General features: G+C 41.9%; 1 protein-coding gene across 7 annotated transcripts in view; it reads right to left on the bottom strand.

The window, feature by feature from the left end:
• prex1 (phosphatidylinositol-3,4,5-trisphosphate-dependent Rac exchange factor 1) overlaps nt 1-25,162 on the bottom strand; it is a 275,267-nt gene that overhangs the window by 86,697 nt on the left and 163,408 nt on the right. For all 7 annotated transcript variants that reach the window (XM_034173311.1, XM_034173310.1, XM_034173315.1 and 4 more), the window contains exons 14-19: nt 24,942-25,017; nt 20,569-20,641; nt 10,231-10,376; nt 6,312-6,404; nt 3,243-3,391; nt 3,077-3,162 (exon numbers count right to left, since the gene is read on the bottom strand). In XM_034173311.1, the coding sequence (XP_034029202.1) occupies nt 3,077-3,162; nt 3,243-3,391; nt 6,312-6,404; nt 10,231-10,376; nt 20,569-20,641; nt 24,942-25,017 (623 nt within the window). The remainder of the gene's footprint in view (nt 1-3,076; nt 3,163-3,242; nt 3,392-6,311; nt 6,405-10,230; nt 10,377-20,568; nt 20,642-24,941; nt 25,018-25,162) is intronic.

The following is a 25,162-nucleotide window of genomic DNA, read 5'->3' on the forward strand; positions in this document are numbered from 1 at the left end:
ACCAAAGTTAGCCCGTTATAGTTAGCTGATACTTAAGACATAGGGGTGGGTTCAGGCTTCATTCATCAAACTAAGATCAAGCCAGTCTACACTCCACCTCTTTACCCATTTCTGGAAGATGTGAGCCCTAGACCTGAGTCTATTTGAGTTTGAGTCTATTTCAGACTTGAGTCTGTTTTTGAGCAAACCTGCTAACAAAACACAGATTTATGAGCAAAAACATACATGTTGGTAGCTTAAAACTGCAGATTACATTTTACCAGAATAGTAATAGTGGGTAGCAAAAAAGTTACATTCCACTAACAGTGTCCTTATGAATATTAAAGGTGTCAAAATGTCATAAATTAAACTTTGTCAACCATAGAGACTCAAATATTGTTTGGTTTTTGTGGTAAAAATCCTCAGAGCCCCAAAATTTTGCACCTCTTTATTTAGCAACTGCCCTCTCAAACTACAGGCCCAAATGAGCTCATTTTATGTCACAGAATTCCACATTTGGACCCATGCTTGCCATTTGAGACATGCCCACTGAGCTGATCATGTCTCTGTGCTTTTTACTCACAGAGTCTGTTAAAAGAACACTTGCTCTATGATGGAAGTGGGCTCGTGCCAAACAGCACTTCCTTTCAATTTAACCCTCGGGGGTCGACGAGATCGTATACGACCTCAAAGAGTTTGCTTTACATTTTCGCGTCCGTAGAAGCTATCAACTTTCTTTTCTTTCTTTCAACTTTTCTTTCTTTTTTTAGCAGAATAAAGTTGAAATTGCAAGCTTTCAGCACGTCTTCAGTTTACAGTTTGGCCCTCCCTAACCTGTGTTTCTAAAGCTCTGAAAATGCCTGTCCAATGGCAGCGTGCACCTTACGCATGTGACGCGTGGTTCTCCAATCAGAGCGCAAATACTCATGACAAAGGTTGTTTGTGAACCAGAGAATGATTTGCTTTGTCTCAGTACACTTGTAGTCACTCGGCTGACACTTTTTACAGCTATAAATGTGATCAAATCCTGAAAATAACGAGCCTATATGAAAGTATATCGTGTGCAATTATGCATGTGCACTGCACAAACAATAGCTATACTACAGAACGGTACAAACACACTACGGGTGACGGAAATGACGTCACGAACAAGAAACAGCTCTGGACTCGGTTGCTATGATAAAATAAGGAAGCGTCTCCATGCACCCCAGTGCCTTTACGGACAGACCTGTGCGCAACCATCTGATATACTTTTTTTGGACAAACTGAACAAGCAGCAGTCCACACCATGGAAGTGTTTTCTATGTGATGTCCCTCTGTGCCTGGTGGCTGACAGGAACTGTTTTTTTGAGTACCACCACACCTAATCTATCAGGATGAGTGACTTTTTTTTTTTTTTATTAATTGAATTTTTTTTTTTTTTTTTTTTTTTTTTACTTATTCCACAAATTCTAAATTTTGCACATTGGTCAAGTAGACCTTCAAGATCATATTTCAGTTGTGACTTTGCTTATTCATTGGTGTTTAGTGTGTTCTTTCAATAAAACTTTATAAGATTTATTTTCCGCCTAAATTTTTCCTTTGCATTTCTTGTTCTGTAACTTTTTCTACCTTCATGCAAATACAACAAAGTGTGTATATTATGAAAATTCAGCTTGTCCTGAAAAAAGGGTATATACTACTTCATTGTGGATCATAAGGTGTTGTTATAACAGCATAATAAAAAAAAGTCCAGGTGAGAGAAATGGCCAGATAAGGTTTTAGACCCAGGAGGGTTAAAGTGGCAGGTACAAAAACATGTCTTAGAGATGTCAAAATATTTATTTACAAGGTCTGTTAGAAATGTATCCAACCTTTTTATTTTTTGCAAAAACCTGATGGATTTGAACCACGTGCTTGCATGAGCAAACCTTGAACCTTCGTGCGCATGCGTGAATTTTTTCACGCCTGTCAGTTGCGTCATTTCCTGGTAAGCAGCCTTTGTGTGGGACGTGTGTTGTGCGCTTGGCAGATTTTCATTTCAAGGAAAAAGACGGAAAGACTGGAGCAGCGTCGCATCAAATTTTGCCAGAAACTGGGCGACAGCCAGGTGGAAACATTCTGATTATTCAGACGGCTTCTGGTGACGATACTATGGGCATCACACAGATTAAGGAGCGGTACAACCGGTTTAAAGACGTCCGCACAACGGTGGAGAGCGAACCACTCTCCGGTTGGCCATCAACATGCTGAAATGACCAGATCATTTCCAAAGTGAACACTGTGGTGATGTGGGACCGTCGTGTGACTCTCAGAGAAATTGTGGATGAGGTGGACATCAGCACTTTTTCGGCACATTCCACTGTGACAGAAGATTTGGCCATGAAAAGAGTGGCTGTGAAATTCATGCTGCCGCTGACGGCGGAGCAAAAGCGCCTTCATGTTGACGTCTCACAGGACATGCTGTGACATGCCCACCTCTTCCATAATTTCTCGGATAGTCAAACGACTGAAAAGTCACCGAAAGCCGTCTGAATCATCCGAATGGTTTCCACCCGGCTGTCGCCCAATTTCTGGCAAAATTTGATGCGGCGCTGCTCCAGTCATTCCGTCTTTTTCCTTGAAATGAAAAGCCGCCGAGTGCACAGCACACATCCCACACAAAGGCTGCTTACCAGAAAATGACACACTCGAAAGGCATGAAAAAATTCACGCATGCGCACAAAGGTTCAAGGTTTGTTCATGCAAGCACACGTGATTCAAATCCATCAGGTTTTTGCAAAAAATAAAAAGGTCCAATACTTTTCTAACAGACCTCATATTTATTTTTTAAGGCTGTATCATCACAGTGTCTATGGGGTATTTTTTGGCTAAAAATGCTCTTTTGTTTTTATGACACCTGGTGGCCTATCGTAGGCTGCTGAAATTGTGAATAATAAGACCCCTTTAAATAAGCCTGAGCTGCAGCTCATGATTCATGTGTGCAACGTCTGTTTGTCAAAAAAAAAAAAAAAAAAGCAAGGACACCATAATTCATTCATGACTCATGGAAAAAACATCATGTTACTGTGGTAACAAATGTGGCTTGAATAGCCAATCAGATCCCGGGGTCACTGACCTTTCCTGACAGCATGGACATGAGGAGGGGCGGAGCCACAGAGTCTAAAGGAGAGGGTATCTGGGTTGTCAGGAACCTTTACAATCCTGGAGAGGAAAAGAAGAGTCAGTGTGTGTGTGTGTGTGTGTGTGTGTGTGTGTGCGCGCGCGCGTGTGTGTTCTCTCACTCCTTGGCTTTGGTGGTGACCAGCAGCCGTAGGGAGCGTCGTATGCAGAATGCCTGGCTGATCATGGTTTCCACCTCGGAGAAAGGCCTGAGGAACAGCAGGTCCTCGTTGATGGTGTAGATCTTCCTGCCCACCTGCAGTCCTGCCATCTGGACAGAAGCACAGACAGCACACAGGATGCACTCATTTTTACTATGTCGCTTGTTTTAGCACAGCAGCATTTTCACATGCCAACCTTATTTTAACTTTTTGGGTTTTTTTAATTCATAGATTCATAAATTAATTCTTAACCTCCCTCAATGTAACAGTTACCTTGTTGTTTTAGTCTGTGGAAACACTATTTGCTGTTAAAACATTCAGAATTGAATAAATATCTGTAAAAATCCAACAAATGATCAATTCCTTCAAATTTGCATGATAGGATTTTTGTTGTTGTTGTGTCAAATAATGCAACATGTAAATATACACAACCAATCACAACTCTGGACAAACTTTCCCATGAAAGAAAAACAATGCATTTGGTTATCATGATATGGGATGCATCACGTGTGCGTGGGCACGGTGGATAAGTGGGTGAGTGCACTTGTGTTCAGTGCCCATTCTCCAATATGGAGTTGTGTCAGGAAGAGCAGCCGGTGTAAAACCTGTGCCAAATCAACAAACCGGTCCACCTCAGATCTGCTGCGGTGACCCCGAGTGAAAACAAGGGAGATGCAGAAAGGATGTGTGTGTGTTATATTCTTCATCAAAGACGGTTTGCAGGTTTGCAGTCTGATATCAGGCTCTGTAACGTCGTTATCAGTACAGCCTGTAGCTTGTCACTAGATGCAGACGTGCTGCACATCTTCATTCACGTTGTGAGAATAATACTCCCTCTGTGCTCTCCCTGTGTGAGTCCACTGTCCTGGGCACAGATCCGGTTGGGGTGGCCTTGGCCAAGTCCAGGTCTGGATAACTGCCCAGCCTGGATGTAAGAATGGCAGAGACCAGCAACAGCCGTGTGTGTGTGTGTGTGCATCAGTCCCTTTCACGTCCTCCTGGGAATCAGCTGAGCTTCATTCACTGTGCCGTGCACATGGACTGTGTCACAACTAGCAATGAAAAACTGAGAAAAAGGAGCACAGGAGAGCAGCCGGGGGGGAATTATCCCTGCAGAGTGATGGAATAGAGTGAGAAAGGCAATGAGAGATGAATTCAAATGAGTAAAAACAGCAGAAATATTTCAACTAAAGTGACAGAGAGAACAGTTCAACTTAAGATGTTGAGAACCTGTAACAAACAATGGCCTCAACTTTTCAAACAGCAGTTGAAAAGTAAAATTTTTTGTGGCTGCAGTTGAGCCAAAATATGTACAGAAGGAGAAAGTGGAAAAACATGACGCAAATTCAGAATTCTGAAGGGTCGGTGGATCAACTCCAGGCTGCTTCTGTCTGTGTGTCAAAGCGTCCTTATGCGAGGCAGTTACCAGTGTGCAGGTCAATGCCTTGCAGAGCTCCCCACACTGAAATATTTATACAATCATTTAAACTGCAAACAAGTTCAGTTTAAAGCAGCTGCACCCTCCCCAACACACACACACACACACACACACACACACTAAACAAAGCAACACTGATCTGATCTTTACAGACACAGCGCTCTCACATATTTAGCGCAACTTGGTGTAATATTCATTGCAAATCGAAATCTTGTGAAAAGAAACACTGCTGCATTTGGAGAAACAAGAAACAAAATCTTCACAAACAGCGTCCTGCAGACGTCATAGCAACAGAATGGAAGTGATGTCATAGGTGCTGGAGCAGATATGAAACTGTCAGAATTTCTCTCATGATGATGGAAAATAATTTATGTGAACCATAAACTGGATTTTCATTCATCAAATATCAAAATGATTGATCAACGAACAACAGACAGTGCAAATTAGAATTTGAGCAACATTTTTTTTGTTTGTTCACATACTCCTTTGGCCAATTTCCACCAAACTTGGAATGTGTACGAAGGCTGACTTTAAAGGCTCATTTTGGAAAAGGTCAAGTTCAATGGTGTCAAAGGTTAATATTTATATGTTTCACTCAGACGTGTGCCAAACAGCACACATTATGTAGGTAGGGACTGGAACTGCTCCATATAGGAGAATTTGTAAAAGATCAATGATTCCGGTCAATATCAGGGTAATTGGAGTCAAAAGTTCAATTCTGATTTCCCCTGCTTGTTACCTGCTTGGGTACTAGAAATGCCCCATGTAGGTCCTTTTGCTAAAGGCTAATAAATAGAGTCAAGGTCAGAATCATTGGTTTACAGGTTAAATTTAAATTTTTCATTCCAATGTGCACTGAACATGGACCAAATGTGGAGGAGGGTTCTGGAATTGCTCAAGCGAGGTTAAATTTGCCAAAGGTCAATCGTTGGGTTAGAGACCTACTCCTCCCAGGTTCTCTGGTATATGGGTGAAGGTGAATCCAAGAATTGTCCTTAAATTACTCATTTCATTAAAGAAATTGTTTTTCAAAACAATCATCTGGGTCAAGGTCACTGGGGTCAAAGGTCAGATCTCCAGCAGACAATGAAGTGAGTTGTTACTAGGAACGTCTGTCCTAAACGATGACCACAGCTTTACTGACCTGTCAGTCGTACAGCAACATACTATTACTGCTTAGTACAACACAAAACATCACCGCATGCTTAACCAGTACAATGACATATTTAATTCTGTGTTGGAAATAAATAAAAAATGCTCACAGTGTAATACAATAAATGTGTACTATGTCAGTATCAGCAGGTGGTTAAAGTTTGATTCATTGTGCATGGTTTTGTCAGAACCACTTTTGCTCTGTGTGTAAGAACATGGCCACGTGTTTGTGTGTCCATCTAATGTTTCTAGAGGTGATGTGAGTAAGCACGGCTAATTCGGTTGCAGCCAATCAGGATGAAGCATCTCCACCGGGACCCCGGGCAGACTGACAGCGGCCATCTAAACAGTGAACAACCATTGCTTACTGCAGCCAATGTCCTGTGGCAGCCTGCGGTGTGCATGCGTACATGCACGTGCATGCGTGTGTTGGCCATTACCTCAGCGTGTGAGCCCCTGGTGACGGATTTCACCACAATGGCCTTGTTTTTCTCCTCAATCTCAAAGCCGTAGTCTTCCTCTTCAGGGTGAATCTAGAGGCAAGAAATTGATCAAGTATTTACAGTCCGTCAGTGGTAACAGTCATCTGATTTTTAACCATTTTAGTAACAAATATAATGCAAGCAGCAACCTCATTTTCACCAATCATACATACATATCATCTCTACATCAGAAACACATTAATTTAAACTACTTCATGCATTCTACACTGTAAATGTCAAATGGAGCAACGGGGACTTTCCTGTTCTCATGTCTCAGCTGCTACTGAAGAGTCAATAAATCTAAAATTCCTTTTAAAAGAGTAAACCTGATAAGGTGCACATGAACAACCCACACATTATTTTGCCTTTATTTATCAGCTTGCACTTTGAGATTGCCATCGTGCATCAAAAGCATTGCTTCTGATGATGTTCTCTGCGTCTCGTGTTGCATCCCCCGTGGAAGCAGTTTTAGTTCAACGCTGTCGTCACCAAACACATGAGCCAGGTTCCATTAGGTCAGCAGCTCCACTCGTCTTCCTGCTGCACATCCCCGATAAGATACAGATCTCTAATGTCAGACCAGAGTGGGCAGATGCCATAAATAAAGAGTTCCTACATGACATGGCAACGACAGCCATGAGTTAAGATTAGCTCACCTAATCAAGGTTAAAAATTAGTCAAAAAAGTTCTCATAGAAGGGGCGATAACGTGCTGGTAAACATTGATATATCGCCGTGTAGCGAGCAGCCCAACACAAGCACTAAGTTGTAAACTGACCATTTTCATTTTTTACAGTTGGATGGACTAAGATGATGTAGGTGACAGTGGCGGGGACAGTTCCGCTAACTGCTAATAGCGAAGCTAAATTTTTTCTTTTCATTCTGAGCGCAAAACTGCATTTGACATTTGCAAAATATGTTGGTCGCTATTTACACTCCCATCCAGTAGATGGCAGTATTCTATGCATTTTGACAGGGGAGGGGGGGTTTAGAGTAGACTCATTTCCCATAATGCCTTTTGACACGCATGTCAGTTAACACTCAAACCTTCAGAATTAGCGCATTATTTTAAAAGATATGTGCGATATATTCACTTTGTAAAAATGACAGAGTTGCCGTTAATGTCTATAAACTGTCCGGAATTAGTTTTGTTTACAAATGAAACCATGAGTGAAAAGTACCTTGCGTTTGATCTATTCTGCCACTGTAAATGACACTTCCTTCCAGCAACCGGCAGGGCGCATAAAGACAAACCCACTGGCTCGTTGTTTGTTTTGGGTTTGTAATCACCTTTGATTTTACTCAGAAGCTCCTGTGGTGCTTAAACTCAAAATTGGCTTATCAGTAGCTGACAGTGTCAGTGACAGCGCTTAGCTGTAGCATCCGGTAAATTTTTTAGTGGTTAATCGGTGTAGCGCAGGGGTGGCCAAGTTCGGTCCTCGAGAGCCACCTTCCTGACACTCTTAGTTGTCTCCCTGCTCCAACACACCTGAATCCAATGAAAGGCTCATTAAAAGCCTGCTAACGAGTCTTTCATTGGATTATAAAAGTTAACTTTTTAGTTAGCGGATTAGCGGTTATTGAAGCTAACTTTTCGGCGAGCTGTGCCCACCACTGGTAGATGAAATGTTTTGTCTATTTTTAATAGTTCTGTGCCAATAAATGATTGTGCACATGACCTGATCAATGTTGCACTTTAAATTTTAATACCTGTACTGCATTCGAGAGTAGAGAAAGGGAACAATTATGACATTTATAACCTTGAATCATGCTGCCTTTTGTTGGGAAGATGGCAGTAACATCACTTGCAAATGTTTCTGTGCACACCACCAGTGACTCCGTCTTATTTCTATACACTAATCAATTCCAACATCAACACATTAGGATGAGCCTGAATGAAGCAATCATCTGCTGTCACATCTCAGAGTTTTATCTCATCTCAGCAGCAGCAACACGAGAGGGATTTCATCCTCAGTCATTACGGCTGATTATACTTCTACAAGACGACGCTCATTAAGAAGAGCAGTGACGAAGGCAAACTCAGAGGTGTCTACTGACATCAAAGCAGGCAAAGAGCAGCTTCTCCCAGGAGGAGGAGGGAAGAGTGTATGTGCACAGTGCTGTTAATTACTTCCACTGCTGAAAATCAGAAAGAAGAAGCACATGCAAAGAAACACACGTCCAGACAGGCTGAAGGGAAGACGCTGTAGCGGTTTACGCCCATGTGGTCCCGTACGTGCAAGGGACATAACGATAGAGACAAAAGAAGCAAAGAAATTTGGTTAAGTAATGCTATGAAGTCCATTATTTCGTATATTCACATACGCTTTTCCTAATGCTGTGTTTACACATAGGCAGGATGCGTTACGAATGTCACATTGAGTCATTCTTGGCACATTCCTGACATCTTTAACGTGACTTAACACATCTGAATAGGTTTCTTAATAGTGCGTGTTTGTGCATAATATTCGTGATTTTTGTGAAGCATGTTTTTGGCTGTCAAAAAAATCTCCCACATATGTCACACACCACCCTCATTTCGCCTCATGTCATGGAAGTTGCAAGTGAGTGTGTTGAGCTGTCTTGATTAGTGGTGATCCTTAATAGAGCGTGACAGCGTTCTTCTCTGACGTGCACACAATTAAACCCTGCTGCACCGCATTCAGTTTCATTGCTGCAGTATGCTGAAGAAGAATAGTGACGCCAAGTCACCTAAGTCTCATCCCAATCCTTATCAGCATGCTCCTGCAGGTGTTCCACCTGCTGCGCCTGAGGTTTAGGAAAACATGCGAGAGACGCGTGAAGCCACACATCTGGCTCTCTCCGTCTCCTCCTCCTCTCTGCGTCACTCCATGGCACAGAGCCCAACTAAGCATGCAGTCATAAAGTTCTTCTGCTGTGGATTTTGAGGGGCAAACTGGAGCGATCTGAATTGTTCAGCAGCTGATGGTGTAGGATGAATATGGGTGTGTGTGTGTGTATAGACAATTTGCCTCATTCACAACGTGACAGAATGTAACAGCACGCAACAGTGCGGAACATTATTATTGACCGTGCGTAATGGTTCCTGATAATTCTCCAGCAACACGTGCCATTAATGGGAACGCGTGGTAACATGTTGCAGCAGTACCTGAGGACACTTGAGGCCTCTGCCCCACATCATCACATTTGTGATCAGCGGCCAAGAATGTATACTTCGTGGCGTTCGTGACTTGTTGTCATTATGTGTAAACACAGCATAAAACATTCTCCAGTGTTGGTATCAGGTTAGCTCAGGCAGCATACACTGGTGTCACATTTTGCTGCCACACCACAGAACCTCTCGGGTCCTGAATGGTAACCACACAGATACTTCTTGAAAGTAACCATCTATCTGCTGCAAACAGATAAAGCGTGGGCGTCCACTTGGCCTTCTCCAGCCTCTCTGATCCTCAACGCTGAGGCACCTGCATGCTCGATCATGCCCAGACAAATAAAAGTGCCACATGTCCAAACCGGCTGACATTCACTCACAATGCAAGTGATACTCCTGATCAGAGTCTCACTAAGTAACGATTTGCTTGAGACAGAGTCACTCCAGCAGCACCCAAAGACCAGAAGATACCTGGTACCAAAGACATCCAGCCATTACTTTTTAGAGACCAACTCTCACAACCATACAGTTAGACAGGTAGCACCAGAACCCTATAGACTTTGTTCTCATGTGGATATCTCTAGTTTCATATAGTATGGTCCAGCATCTCAAGGCAGTATCTCTTATTTCTATCGAAAATCAGGGAAATTATCTAATATTACAAAGATGCACTAAAGTATCAGGCAGTGAGTATTTCCACAGACGTGTGTGGGGGTGGGGGGGGATGCATGTGTTCCCAACTCACCACAAGGGACTTGGCCAAAATGTTCTCTATGAGTTTGAAGTCACTGCGCTGGAGCTGCTTGCTCTTGGTACCGGTACCTTCTGTCTCTTCGTCGGCGTAGAAACGAAAGAACTGTGAATCGTCTTTGAACTCGCTCTTCTCCAAGACTGTGGGTAAAAACATGGACAAAATATCATCAAGAAGCAGCCTTGTAACTTTTGTTGGGCTGTGAACAGCTCAAAGAACCATCAGCAGGCTCAGCTGCACCAGGTGCAAACGTGCAAAACTAAAAAGTCAGAACATATGAATCTGAGCATTCAGCAGAATTTTGTTCTGTTGCAGAGGTGATGGTATCTCTGACAGGTTAACAAAAGTTCACTCATCTTCAATGACATTTGCTAACATTACATGCGTGTACGTCTGTAGGCGTGTCAGCTTTGAAAGCTGTGCAGACGATGAGACATGTACCAACAACACAGAGAATTAAAGGTACCCAGCTGTTACATATTTGGAGAGCATCTGGCACCCTGAGAAGAACAAAAGCTTTCACTAAGTGATTACACACAGACACACACACACTGCACCCATGCATCCTGATCATATGCCAACTTAAACGAAGCCTGACAGTGAGTTATTTCCTCTGACTCACGAAGGCCGGGGCCGTTGTAATACCTCAACTATCACCGCCCCTGCAAAAATGGACAAGTTAAGAAAGTGAGCTGAACACATACATAGAAATATCACACGTGTCGCCTGTGCCGAGTTGCGTCAGGGAGGGCATCTGACGTAAAAGTCACGTCAAATCAACATACAGATTCATGTCTGATCTGTTGAAATAAGAAGCTGTAAGAACGTAATTTTTTACTTTGGTTGTCAGCTCAAACATGAAATGCAGAGAACAGCATTGGGGTCTTTTTCCGTAGCTTTGTGGCATCACAGATTAAAAGAAAGGATTTGTACTTCGTGTTGTCACACCATGACCTGATGACATTATAAGGCAAAGGAACTTTAGTTCTGTTATGCATTCTGCTGAGTGCTCCCCCACCACCACACACACTTACAGTCAGGTCCATAAGTAATTAATCAATCAATCAATCAATTTTATTTATATAGCGCCAAATCACAACAAACAGTTGCCCCAAGGCGCTTTATATTGTAAGGCAAGGCCATACAATAATTACGGAAAAACCCCAACGGTCAAAACGACCCCCTGTGAGCAAGCACTTGGCAACAGTGGGAAGGAAAAACTCCCTTTTAATAGGAAGAAACCTCCAGCAGAACCAGGCTCAGGGAGGGGCAGTCTTCTGCTGGGACTGGTTGGGGCTGAGGGAGAGAACCAAGAAAAAGACATGCTGTGGAGGGGAGCAGAGATCAATCACTAATGATTAAATGCAGAGTGGTGCATACAGAGCAAAAAGAGAAAGAAACACTCAGTGCATCATGGGAACCCCCCAGCAGTCTACGTCTATAGCAGCATAACTAAGGGATGGCTCAGGGTCACCTGATCCAGCCCTAACTATAAGCTTTAGCAAAAAGGAAAGTTTTAAGCCTAATCTTAAAAGTAGAGAGGATGTCTGTCTCCCTGATCTGAATTGGGAGCTGGTTCCACAGGAGAGGAGCCTGAAAGCTGAAGGCTCTGCCTCCCATTCTACTCTTACAAACCCTAGGAACTACAAGTAAGCCTGTAGTCTGAGAGCGAAGCGCTCTATTGGGGTGATATGGTACTATGAGGTCCCTAAGATAAGATGGGACCTGATTATTCAAAACCTTATAAGTAAGAAGAAGAATTTTAAATTCTATTCTAGAATTAACAGGAAGCCAATGAAGAGAGGCCAATATGGGTGAGATATGCTCTCCTTCTAGTCCCTGTCAGTACTCTAGCTGCAGCATTTTGAATTAACTGAAGGCTTTTCAGGGAACTTTTAGGACAACCTGATAATAATGAATTACAATAGTCCAGCCTAGAGGAAATAAATGCATGAATTAGTTTTTCAGCATCACTCTGAGACAAGACCTTTCTAATTTTAGAGATATTGCGCAAATGCAAAAAAGCAGTCCTACATATTTGTTTAATATGCACATTGAATGACATATCCTGATCAAAAATGACTCCAAGATTTCTCACAGTATTACTAGAGGTCAGGGTGATGCCATCCAGAGTAAGGATCTGGTTAGACACCATGTTTCTAAGATTTGTGGGGCCACGTACAATAACTTCAGTTTTATCTGAGTTTAAAAGCAGGAAATTAGAGGTCATTCATGTCTTTATGTCTGTAAGACAATCCTGCAGTTTAGCTAATTGGTGTGTGTCCTCTGGCTTCATGGATAGATAAAGCTGGGTATCATCTGCGTAACAATGAAAATTTAAGCAATGCCGTCTAATAATACTCCCTAAGGGAAACATGTATAAAGTGAATAAAATTGGTCCTAGCACAGAACCTTGTGGAACTCCATAATTAACCTTAGTCTGTGAAGAAGATTCCCCATTTACATGAACAAATTGTAATCTATTAGATAAATATGATTCAAACCACCGCAGCGCAGTGCCTTCAATACCTATGGCATGCTCTAATCTCTGTAATAAAATTTTATGGTCAACAGTATCAAAAACAGCACTGAGGTCTAACAGAACAGGCACAGAGATGAGTCCACTGTCTGAGGCCATAAGAAGATCATTTGTAACCTTCACTAATGCTGTTTCTGTACTATGATGAATTCTAAAACCTGACTGAAACTCTTCAAATAGACCATTCCTCTGCAGATGATCAGTTAGCTGTTTTACAACTACCCTTTCAAGAATTTTTGGGAGAAAAGGAAGGTTGGAGATTGGCCTATAATTAGCTAAGATAGCTGGGCCAAGTGATGGCTTTTTAAGTAATGGTTTAATTACTGCCACCTTAAAAGCCTGTGGTACATAGCCAACTAATAAAGACAGATTGATCATATTTAAGATCGAAGCATTAATTAATGGTAGGGCTTCCTTGAGCAGCCTGGTAGGAATGGGGTCTAATAGACATGTTGATGGTTTGGAGGAAGTAACTAATGAAAATAACTCAGACAGAACAATTGGAGAGAAAGAGTCTAACCAAATACCGGCATCACTGAAAGCAGCCAAAGATAACAATACGTCTTTGGGATGGTTATGAGTAATTTTTTCTCTAATAGTTAAAATTTTATTAGCAAAGAAAGTCATGACGTCATTACTAGTTAAAGTTAAAGGAATACTCGGCTCAATAGAGCTCTGACTCTTTGTCAGCCTGGCTACAGTGCTGAAAAGAAACCTGGGGTTGTTCTTATTTTCTTCAATTAGTGATGAGTAGTAAGATGTCCTAGCTTTACGGAGGGCTTTTTTTTTATAGAGCAACAGACTCTTTTTCCAGGCTAAGTGAAGATCTTCTAAATTAGTGAGACGCCATTTCCTCTCCAACTTACGGGTTATCTGCTTTAAGCTGCGAGTTTGTGAGTTATACCACGGAGTCAGGCACTTCTGATTTAAAGCTCTCTTTTTCAGAGGAGCTACAGCATCCAAAGTTGTCTTCAATGAGGATGTAAAACTATTGACGAGATACTCTATCTCACTTACAGAGTTTAGGTAGCTACTCTGCACTGTTGGTATATGGCATTAGAGAACATAAAGAAGGAATCATATCCTTAAACCTAGTTACAGCGCTTTCTGAAAGACTTCTAGTGTAATGAAACTTATTCCCCACTGCTGGGTAGTCCATCAGAGTAAATGTAAATGTTATTAAGAAATGATCAGACAGAAGGGAGTTTTCAGGGAATACTGTTAAGTCTTCAATTTCCATACCATAAGTCAGAACAAGATCTAAGATATGATTAAAGTGGTGGGTGGACTCATTTACATTTTGAGCAAAGCCAATTGAGTCTAATAAAAAAAAAAAAAAAAAAATACAGTTTTCTACACTCCAACTACGAATTTCAGAAATACAAAAATACAAAAAAAAAGTCAAGTTAATACTCTATTATCTTCCTGTTAAAAGGGAGTTTTTCCTTCCCACTGTTGCCAAGTGCTTGCTCACAGGGGGTCGTTTTGACCGTTGGGGTTTTTCCGTAATTATTGTATGGCGTTGCCTTACAATATAAGGCGCCTTGGGGCAACTGTTTGTTGTGATTTGGCGCTATATAAATAAAATTGATTGACGTCAGCGATGACGTCGGACGCTAATGTCCCGCATGGGATGCAATAAAACCGTAAGTAAACACAGCGCTCAGTTTAACAGTGAGGCTCATGAATTATGGCTAGATACTGGAAAAGAGCTGGTTACTGGACGAACCTATGAAGGATTTAACAGTGGCCTAGTGTGCACCCAAGACTACTGCGGTGGTAAAATGGACTGGCGATTATTGGAAACTGTGCAGGAGGACGAGGAGTTGACTGAACGAGGGTAAGTGAGCGAGTGATTAGGTCGGAGGTGGCGCCGCGGGCTTTGGCGGAGCTGCTCCGTCACAGTCTTCCATGGCCTAATGTCTACCTGTGGTGAAAATTACATCACAGTCCATGCAGTAGTTTTGATGTAATCCTACTAACAGGCAGACAAATAAATAAATACATGCTGATAATGTTATTACATCTTTGACAGATGTAATCAAGGTCTATCTGCCACAGCTGGGTGAACTGTGGGCATTCCTTTGGCCTTCTCCAGCTAATGGGATCCTTAACACTCAGGGACCTGTGTGCTGGATCATCCACAGAGAGAAACGCGTCACATGGCTAAAAATCCGCAGCTGACGCGCTCTCACAATGCAAGTCCCAGTCTTCAGTCATCTGATAGAAAGTCATTCCAGCAGTCCCCAGAATCCTTCAAAAACACCTAGTATCAAAGACAACCAGTTGTAGTCTTAGGTCAATGATTAGCATCCAACCACAACCACACAGCAAGACAGGCAGCACCAGGATCCTAAAGACTTGGACCTTTTTTCACCTGCAAAGATATCAGCATCGCCAAACACCTCTGTTCAGTGACATCATGAATCCACAAGTTCTTCTAAAGCACCTCTCGATATGAAAGGCTGAGGACCCAGAGACATATATGTCAACTGCTGAGATAAGTGAATGTGACTACAGCTTCGACTCTTTGGAGTGTAATAAAAAAATATACCAGTCATTTCAGAATTACAGCCATTTTTACACATAGTTCCTCCATTTTCAGAGAAGTAGTAAGTCCAATATAGGCCCTGAGGCTCATTGGTCAAATTCATAGTGCAACGCTGATGAGAGTCTACGGCTTCCCCTGGACAGGACACCAGTCCAACAAAGGTTACTTCCCCAGACAAGGCCGGTACCCATTTATGTCTGGTTGGACTGAGACAAAGCAGATCAGGTGGCATGAACGGAATTCAAAACCAGGTCTACCTATTGGCAGCCCAGCTCCTTATCCACTGAACTACCTGCTCTACACTCCATTATCTGAGCCCATAAGTAATTCAAAAAATGAAATGCGAAGATTATTTTGCATGCAAATTGTCACTTTTACAGCCAGTTTCTTTAGACAAATACATGAACATTTCAAACTCACTGAATATGTCTTGGACTTGATATACTGTATGCAATACAAACAATATAGTAAGTAAGTCCCAACATGCAGGTTCATAGTGGATCTACATGTTGATTTAGCACAAGATTTACACCAGATACTCCTCCTGATGCAATTCCATATTAGATGGACAATGGGATTTTTCTGGGAACCTTCTGTACTGCAAAGTGCACTTACTAACCACTTGGCTGCCACAGTATAGTACTGTGTGGTAAATCTGTCTGGAGTAGGCAGTTCTCAGAAACAGCGGCAATGCAAAAAGGAGACTAGTGAGGGAAGCCACCAAGACACCCTGACAACTCCAAAGGACTTCTCGGCTTCTGTGGCTGTGATCCGAGAAACATTGCAACTTTTGTCTGTTGTGCCACTTGTCATAGGTTGATGGTGGAGTGGAACACAGAAGGATTTTCTGAAAAAGAAGATGTAATACTTCTGCTATAGTTCATCAGAAGGCACATGCAAGACTTGAGCCTAGCTAAGATCTGTTTTCTTGTGTGAAAATCCATCTAATCCACTCCATCATGAACCTCTTACTCATTATGCAACAGACAAAAGTTGCAATGTGCACAGTTTCTCCTAAACAGAAGCATGTAACTCCTTCAGAGTTGTTTGGGTGTCTTGGTGGCTTTCCTCCATAGTCTCAGTTTTTGTGACCTGCCTACTCCAGCCAGTTTTACCATACAGTTTGTATTTCTTAATGATTAATGTAAATGTAAGCCTACGATATATTCAGTGACTTGGAAATGTTCATGTATCCATCCCCTGACTTGTCTTAAAAATGGCTGTAACTTCTAAATGGTTGAAGTGATATTTTCTTAAAGTCTACACTACAAGCAACTGTACTCCATTGTGGTTGGTGTCCAGAGGCAAAACTACAAAACAGCGAGCTGCTGTCTGTCTGATTACTTATGGACCTGACTGTATTTGCTTACGAGTGCACTTTCCGCCCACCCTCCCTTTCAACTCTAAAACACGAAGCAGGAATAACGGGTAAAAAAAAGTGCTGCTGTGTCTCATGTTGCCAAGTTGCCTGAAGGCCAAAACGGAACAAGCGTTAACGACAGAAACATAGACGTAATCAGATAAGAGAAGATGAAAGGGGTGTTAGCTTTATTGTATAATGTGCTCACAGTAACCCGTTCTCCGGTGAGGAGCCTTCAAATCAAATAAAACCATTCAAATAAAAGCAAGATTAGAAAGTTCAAGAGGAAGCAGGTGAAGAGCAGCAGATGTGCTGACGAAGAAACAAAGTGCTTGGAAGAGAAGAGGGCAGCCAGACTGACAAAAAAGAGGTCTTGACCTTAAGCAGGAGGGGGCGGGGTGAGAGAGAACAGGTGAGACCTTCAGACAGATGGTCGTGTCATGTTCAACAGTGCTCACAAAAATGGCAGCATTTGTGTGTTTTGCAGGCAAACCCCCCCCCCACAAGAAGGTCCACTTTAGTAGATTTTCTAAAACAGGAAAGGGAAAAAAAAGGGCTATCTTGCCCCAAAACCTCTACAGGGTGACGTGCCCCCAAAGCAAACATCCGTGAGAACCAACATGTTGATTGAATGTGACTGGCTTTCCAGACTGAACACTCTCAGCCTATATCAGAGACACTTTTCCTCTGGGCATCCACATCGATGGCTACGCCTCACTATGCTGGTCAGCGGTGTTTTCTTTGGACATGGGACAGAACCATGGTCGAAAAGAGCCAGCAGTGAAGTATGCATTGTGAATCCAAAAGAAACTTCCAGCCCGGCAGCCCAGAGGATTTAACACTACTAAAGTCATGTGAAAGGAAAATCAGTTTTGGAAGGGCTCCAGCACTGGACAGAGATGTTTGACAATGAAGATATCTTTGCAGGAGAAAGGAGGTCAAAGTCTTTAGGGTCCTGATGTTTCCCGTTTTACTGTATGGTTGCGTGATTTGGATGCTAACGAGTGACCTAAGGTGAAGGAATGTCAACTGTGACATTTTGGACATATGGCGTGTTTATCCAGGAAGCAGGTCCCTCTGCGTTGAAGATGCTAGCACCTGGACAGCGCTAAGATAATGCTCAAATTTCATATGACTGTGACAAATAGATGGTTACTTTTGAGACAAAGGGATGGACCAGTTGTCTGCCAACCAGGGCCTAGGGGCAGTTCTGTGGTGTGGTGGATGCAGCAACACACTGGACCATCTCAAACTTTGTGGCGCTACCTTGAGCAGTACCATTCGAACATCTGACTGGTGCTGAGGGGTTTGAAGGCTGTTTGTTTATCCAAGTGCAAGAAAAGAGCACAGATTTTGTGATTCTCCAACTCACAAGTCATGCCAGAGTATAAGTTGCACCTTTTTTCTGTAACTGGAACTTGCTTATTAACAACAGACAGGAATTCTGTGTAGCACATGTGCACACCACAGTGTGTGCTGTTACTTAACACAAGAAGTTACAAATAAAAAAATAAGAACGATGTGGAAATAAGCATGCATTCGACAATATACTGGATGTCAAGTGACACAGAATGCTGGCCCACAGCAACTTGGGGAAGTGAACAGTAGATTTATGCAGGAAGCCCTCAGCTTGTGGTGTGTAACATAAGGACTGTTAAATTCCACATATAAGCAAGATGGCTGAATAGATGTGTAATGAACAACATATTGGATTATTTTTTTATGCAGTTTGGACAAAAGAAATTGACAGATTGCTGGCCTGTTGGAAACACTAGAATAAAGACATGAGTACATTTGTCTTTTTTTCAGCTCATTATTTTTGTGCATTGCTGGATTGTACTTTTATGACTTGCATTTATTCTTTTAACCTTGGAGTTTATTTTGTTTAGTGCTTTGATCCTTCAGAATGTCCGACATCGTGAATATGTTTTTGAATAAAGTTTAATGGTCAAAAACATTTGTAAACCCTAAAATCATATATTTGTCCCTGTTAGAGCTTATACACCAATTCAGTGAACAAAGTTGACAAATTGTGCAAAGGTAAGAAGCACCACCTCAAGGAGATGAAAAAGCAGCAGATTAATGCATTAATTAAATTTAAATTATTTTACATTTGTTTTTCATTCTTAATAATTTTTATTCATTTAATACTTAATACTTTCCTGTCCAATTCTTTTTGACATCACTCACCACGTAAAGGAACCTAACAATGGGATCAGTTGGGTTCCTACACGAGTATTTTAACAAGGTTTCTCTTTTTTTAAATGGCATTCTGGTGTAGTGCACCGAGTTGACAAACTGACCAATCGCTACTTTGATGTTAACCTGCAATCACAGTTCAGCAGACTGACCCAGACAGATACGTAGCCAAGCCAAACAGCACTGGTTTGTGAACACAGCTGATGCTGTTTATGTACAGCATGCAGGGACGGAACCAAAGCTGTTTCACTACCAGTGTTACCACAGTTACTTTAAAAAAGTAATCCAATTACTGATTACTGATTACTCCTTGAGAAAGTAACTTAGATACTTTATTGATTACTCAATTGTAAAAGTAACTAAGTTAGATTACTAGTTACTTTTTAGTTACTTTCCCCCGGTTGCCGACAACAACCCTCTGCCACCTCAACATGACAATAATACTTGTTTTGCCAAAACTCACTTTATAGTCACCCTTTCTTGACTTCAATGAAAATAAATACTTGTTTTTATAAAAAGTCAAATAAAGACCTCTTTCTTGACCTCAAATTTAACTGTTGACAGCACTGTAACAGTAAAACTTGCCATTTCTAACCTACATTGTTTATAAATGTAATTAAATTCTTTCTAACATTTTTCTAACATATAAATTCTCTCTAAACATTTTACTTGTCAAAATTATTATTATTATAAGTAGTATTAGTAGTTGTAGTAAAAAAATAGCTTCAAAAACTGGACCTTCAATCTAGGGGTGTTGTGGGGGGGCACATCCTTGCCCCACACCCCCATTCCATCTGGATTCGCCCCTGCTTTGGTGTTTGAGCACAAAGAATGGATAACATTTATTTATGCAGAAAACATGACCAGATTTACAGGTAAGAAAGTTTTATTGCATGTTCACATCATGTGGTCCTCAGAAAGAGAGTTTAGGTGCATTTGAATGGAAAATAGTGTTAGTTGTTGACGCGTCGCGGAGGATCAGCTGTTTTTAGCAGCAGATACGGAGCGGCTCAGCTCAGAATTATAAATAAAGAAGAAAAAAAGCATAAAATTTCTTTGTAAAGCTCAGTGCAGGTGTGCTGATCACCGCGCTTTAAGAGGTGAGGACGAGTCGTAGCTTGCTGCAGAAAACCGCGGATGAAAAGCTCACAGCTCGCTTAAAGTGGGCAGTTCAGTCAAACACCGACCTCCTGCCCACGGGCCAAGTTTAATGCTGCTATCGACTCAATGCAAAAATAATAGTAACGCACAGTGACTTGGAGAAGTAACTTTAATCTGATTACTGATTCGGAAAGATTAACGCATTACATTACTCATTACTAAAAAAGTGGTTGCATTAGAGTAACGCGTTACTAAGTAACGCGTTACTGGCATCACTGTCCACTACAATGTGGGCAGCAAAGTCACTGAGACATGCATAAACTGCATGTGCAAAAACATGTTGTCCCTTTTTGCTACTTGTGACAAAGGTGAGGAAAGGCCAACATTACATTTTTGTGGGGAGACAGAAAGCCTAACTGAAGAACAAACTGCAAAGTGAGAAAATGTAGACAGAATGATGGGACAAACGAGACATCCATATCATTAAAAAAAGAAACAGTACAGTAAAGTTTGTTTTTCTCCCCATGGACTATATTCATGGACTCATGTGCGTATGCAGCTATGACTCAGAAAGGAACTGACCGTGGTGCATGAAACCGTTGTTGCAGAGCCCCACACCCAGCGTCACAGCGTCCTCGCGGGTCGAGCAGTCTCCCTGGGAAACCAAAACAATGAAACACAGTCGGTCATGTATAATACCAAAAAAAAAAAAAAAGTTTTTAAAGCACCTTCACACACAGCAGATGTAACGGACTGTAGAACTGAGCAGTTTGGTGGAGTGAAGATGATGACGTGTATAAAGCAACACAAATTTATAAAGTTGCATCACTAGATGAGTTCCCATTACCCCCCAAATTGTGCAGTTTTAAGGACTGAAAATACTGAACTGAAAATACTCTTCATGGAAATGTGCATTTTTTAAAAAAGGGCAAAAAAGGTTTTTATGCTCAAATGAGGTGGATTTCAGACAAGTGCGAATACCCTTATTTTGAAAAACATCTTATCCATATGCAGCACAGATGTTCCTGTACATGATTCTCAACAGCTGGTGTACACCGTCCCAGCTTGCATCTTGTCTCTGGGGCACATGCGCACAGCTTGCAACTTGGGTCCTGTCGGCTGTGGTAGACTCCTGCCTCTATGGATCTGGTGCTTGGGGCTTGTTCTTGTGCTGCCATGATCAGAGCCTCTGTGCGGTCCTTTAGACAGACCTTTTCTAGCCACTGGTAGTCCTTCTTGATGTCAGCCACATCATCTATCTGATGATGGCACATCCCATGGAGGGGGCTTGGTCTACCATGATACCTCCTCCTGTTCCTTAATGCCATCTGCCTTCAGCTGTCTGATGCATTCTTGTAGCGGCTGATCTTGGACGGGCTCCTCATCTCATCCTGGATTGTGGCTCTGACACTAACTAATCCTCACCCTCCCTCTTTCCATTGCTCATAGAGCCTGAGGGTGCTGAACTTTGGGTGGAAACGTCCAAGCAGTGTAAAGAGTTTTCATGTCTTGACATCAGTGGCATCTAGCTCCTCCTGTGGCCAGGTTATTTATTCAAGCTGGGTATCTGATGACTGGTGGGGCATATGCATTGATAGCTCGGATCTTACTCCTGCCATTGAACTGGCTTTTCAGCACCTGTGTTTGCTTGTGGCTGACCTTCTTCCACCTCTGTGTTAATATCTAACAGTAACAGAACCGTAGTGCCATCTGAATCCATTGCAAGCAGAAGATCATTTACTACTACTTTAGTGAGAGCTATCTTCATGGAATGATGCGTTCTAAATGCAGACTACAATGGCTCAAAGAAATTATTCTCAGTAAGGTGGCCCACAAGCTGCTGCAAAACCACTTTTTTAAGAATCTTAGAACATTAATGCTGTTAGCATCTTCAGCCAGTAGGTGTGGCTCATATATGGTCCAGCTCTTCATTCCTGAGATGGGTTGTTGGATGTCTGACTTCATGATGTTGACTGGTTCTTCTTCTGGGAGTTCACTATGGTGTGCTCTTAGATCGACCAGCCACTTGGCATGGGTGCTGCGTGAGGCCTCTTTCTCCCAGATGTTCTTCAAGTATTGCCCAGTCTCAGCTCTAGGCAGGTCTGTCCATGTGCTACTATTTTTCCTTTTCAGCCAGGAGTATACCCTGGATGGGTCACTGGAGAACAGGCCATTTATTCTCTTGGTCCCTGCTTCTCTGGTGTATATCTTCAGCCTAATAACCAGAGCTATGAGGCTTTGTTTAGCAGTTGTTTTAGCAGCATTGTTGAGCTTATACCCAAGTATTTCTCGGGCTGGAGCCCACACTTATACACACACACACACACACACACACACACACACACACACACACACACACACACACACACACACACACACACACACACACACACACACACACACACACACACACACACACACACACACACACACACACACAAAATATATGGAAATTCTTCATCTCAGTCTCAGTTTGTCAATCGAAATTGTGAGTAAAGGTTTTGGGTGGGCCACAGGTGATTTTCAGTTTTTAAAGTGGGGCCCTGGCATTCTTAAGTTTGGGAATGGCTGAACAAAACAGTTGTGCGTGCCTATGAGAAATCTGTCTACACAGTTCAAGTCTGACGTTTTTATAATACACCGGTTATGAATGTGGTGCCTTGGTGATGATAATTTGTTGGTGCTACTTTCTGGAAATGATCAAACAAGCTGCTACACATCTCTGTTAGTTGTGGAAGCAGCACAAAGCAGCTAACAATCCCCGACTGGATTCTATACGCTCTGAGCAAAGCAATGCATCCCTGAAAAACAAAAATTACTGCTCCACTTGCAAATTGGAAGTTTGCTTAAACAATGCATCTACTTTAAACCTGCAATAATAATTAAAACAAATGTTTTTCACTTGCATTTGCATATGCAGTCCAACAAACTTACTGCTGCATAAATATTCAAAGTGAACCAAAAATGTCAACCTGGAACCTCATGTACAAAAACCTGCGTGGATTTCCTACTGAAACTTGGCGTTCTCCAAAACCCAGAAATTAGCGTAAGCACAGAAATATTCAGATGTATCAAAGTATGCGTAGGCATGGATCCACGCACGTTCGGTTTGTACATTCCACTGAACTTGGAATCGAGCACACGTACCAAACTCCTCCCTGGCCACACCTCCATCTGAAAATGCAAATTTATTCAAACAGTTTGGTTGTGTCGTGCTGATGGCACCATAAGTGTGGAGTGTATTGTGTTTGATGATGTCTACCATTGTCTCTGTGTTCAAAATCAAATTTCTAATTTATTAATTTGTATAGCGCCAATTCACAACAGGGCCACCTCAAGGTGCTTCACACACCACAATTCGAAAACAAAACAAAATGAATTAAAAGATCAAAAGGCATGATAAAAAAGTAAAAACATAGAGTAAAAAGAATAAAAAGGACGTAAAAACATAATATACTAATGATAAGACTAGGAAAACAGGTGGGTCTTAAGTCTAGACTTAAAAGTCTCTACGGAATCCGACTGCCTTATTTGCACAGGATCATTCCACAGAGCAGGGGCACGATAAAACTCTGTAACCCACAAACTTTTTATTCACCCTAAGAACACAAAGAAGTCCTGCACCCTGCGAATGCAAGGCCCGAGCCGGTACGTAAGGCTCATCCAGGTCAGCCAGGTAGGGAGCTGCCAGTCCGTGAACAATTTTATAGGCCACTAACGAACCTTAACATGTTGTTGTGTGTAAAAATTTAACAACTTTTAGAGACAATGTGCAAAAACAATGAAAACTGTGGCTCAGTCTCCGTTCTCTCATGCAGCTCGCTGTAATGTAAAAAGAAAATTAAATAAGTGTTCGTGTGTGTAAATGTTGAGGCCAGAGCAATGCACACACACTGTGCACCTAATATCAAGTAAAAAGATATTAGGTGCACGTCGTCTGACAGTGTGTTACATTCCCAACATTACACACGCTTTTACTGACAAATACTGAACACAGTTGTGGCTTGTTAAAAGGCTCTCTAGTTAAGAAAAAGAAAGCATATTAACAATAATAATAATAATAACAACAAAACATATTTGAATGTGCACATGCCCAAATGTGCCCGTGCTGGTTTTCCTTCGGAACAGTTACACGGATAAACTACTTAACCACCAAGGAGGCCCCCCCCATCGCACACTGTGCCAGTCTCCAGCCTGATGCACATTTGCGCATCGCGTATAATTTGAACATTGATGGAATGAAAATGTTTCATATTAACAAAAACAAACTCATCATGTGATGGCACCTTCATAGCAATATGTGTGCAGTCACTAGCTCCAGTTACATTCGGGAAACCGGCTCTTGCTGCAAAATGCGCTGTAATGTTGGAATGTACCTGGATGATATTTGGATGACTGTGTTCCACACAGCTGGCATGGTTCAGTGCAAGGATGACTGGCATGAGCTGGCTGATCGGTCAGGTGTGTGCCAAAATGCCCCGAGTACACGCTCACGTCGGCTTGCACCATTTGCAATGTGCTTTAACAACGCTAATGCAGCCATTGTTAGTGCCATTTTCTGGATCACTTTGCGCATGCTTTTACATCCATTCATAGAATTGCAAACACATGGGTGTGTTAATTGTTCATCAGTGTGTCTCTGAGGTGCACATCACTCTGATGACTTCTTGATTTCACACTGTTAACGTTTCCCAGCATTAGCTCCATGTGTCTGAGATGGAACAGTAGCTGTAGAAATGTGCGTATGGCAGCCTGGATTTTTGCATGACACACCACACATTCCCACGGTCATTTCACTTTTAATACATGTGAACATTAGTGTGGAGACGGACGGACGTAAGCACACTTCCTACATGAGGCCCCTGGTCATTCTCAGTAATCACAGCAAATGTCATTTGATACATGATCTGTGTCTTTTGTGATGTGGATTAAATAAAAGTCACAATGATTTTTACCTGTGAGAGAAGCCAGTCCACCAGTTTGCTCGCAGGCACCACAGATTTAAAGGTTTTCAAATGATAGTCTCTGTCCCTAAAGGAGAAAGGGAATATTTCCAGTAAATGATGTGAAAACCACATAAAATCGAATTTCTCTGGAGTTTAAACATGGATTTTAGTGCACTAAGGCATATACTTTTTTTCTTGGAGAAGATATCAACACACCAGCTTTTTTGCCT

Source organism: Thalassophryne amazonica, chromosome 6 (assembly GCF_902500255.1).
Source record: "Thalassophryne amazonica chromosome 6, fThaAma1.1, whole genome shotgun sequence".
NCBI lineage: Eukaryota > Metazoa > Chordata > Actinopteri > Batrachoidiformes > Batrachoididae > Thalassophryne > Thalassophryne amazonica.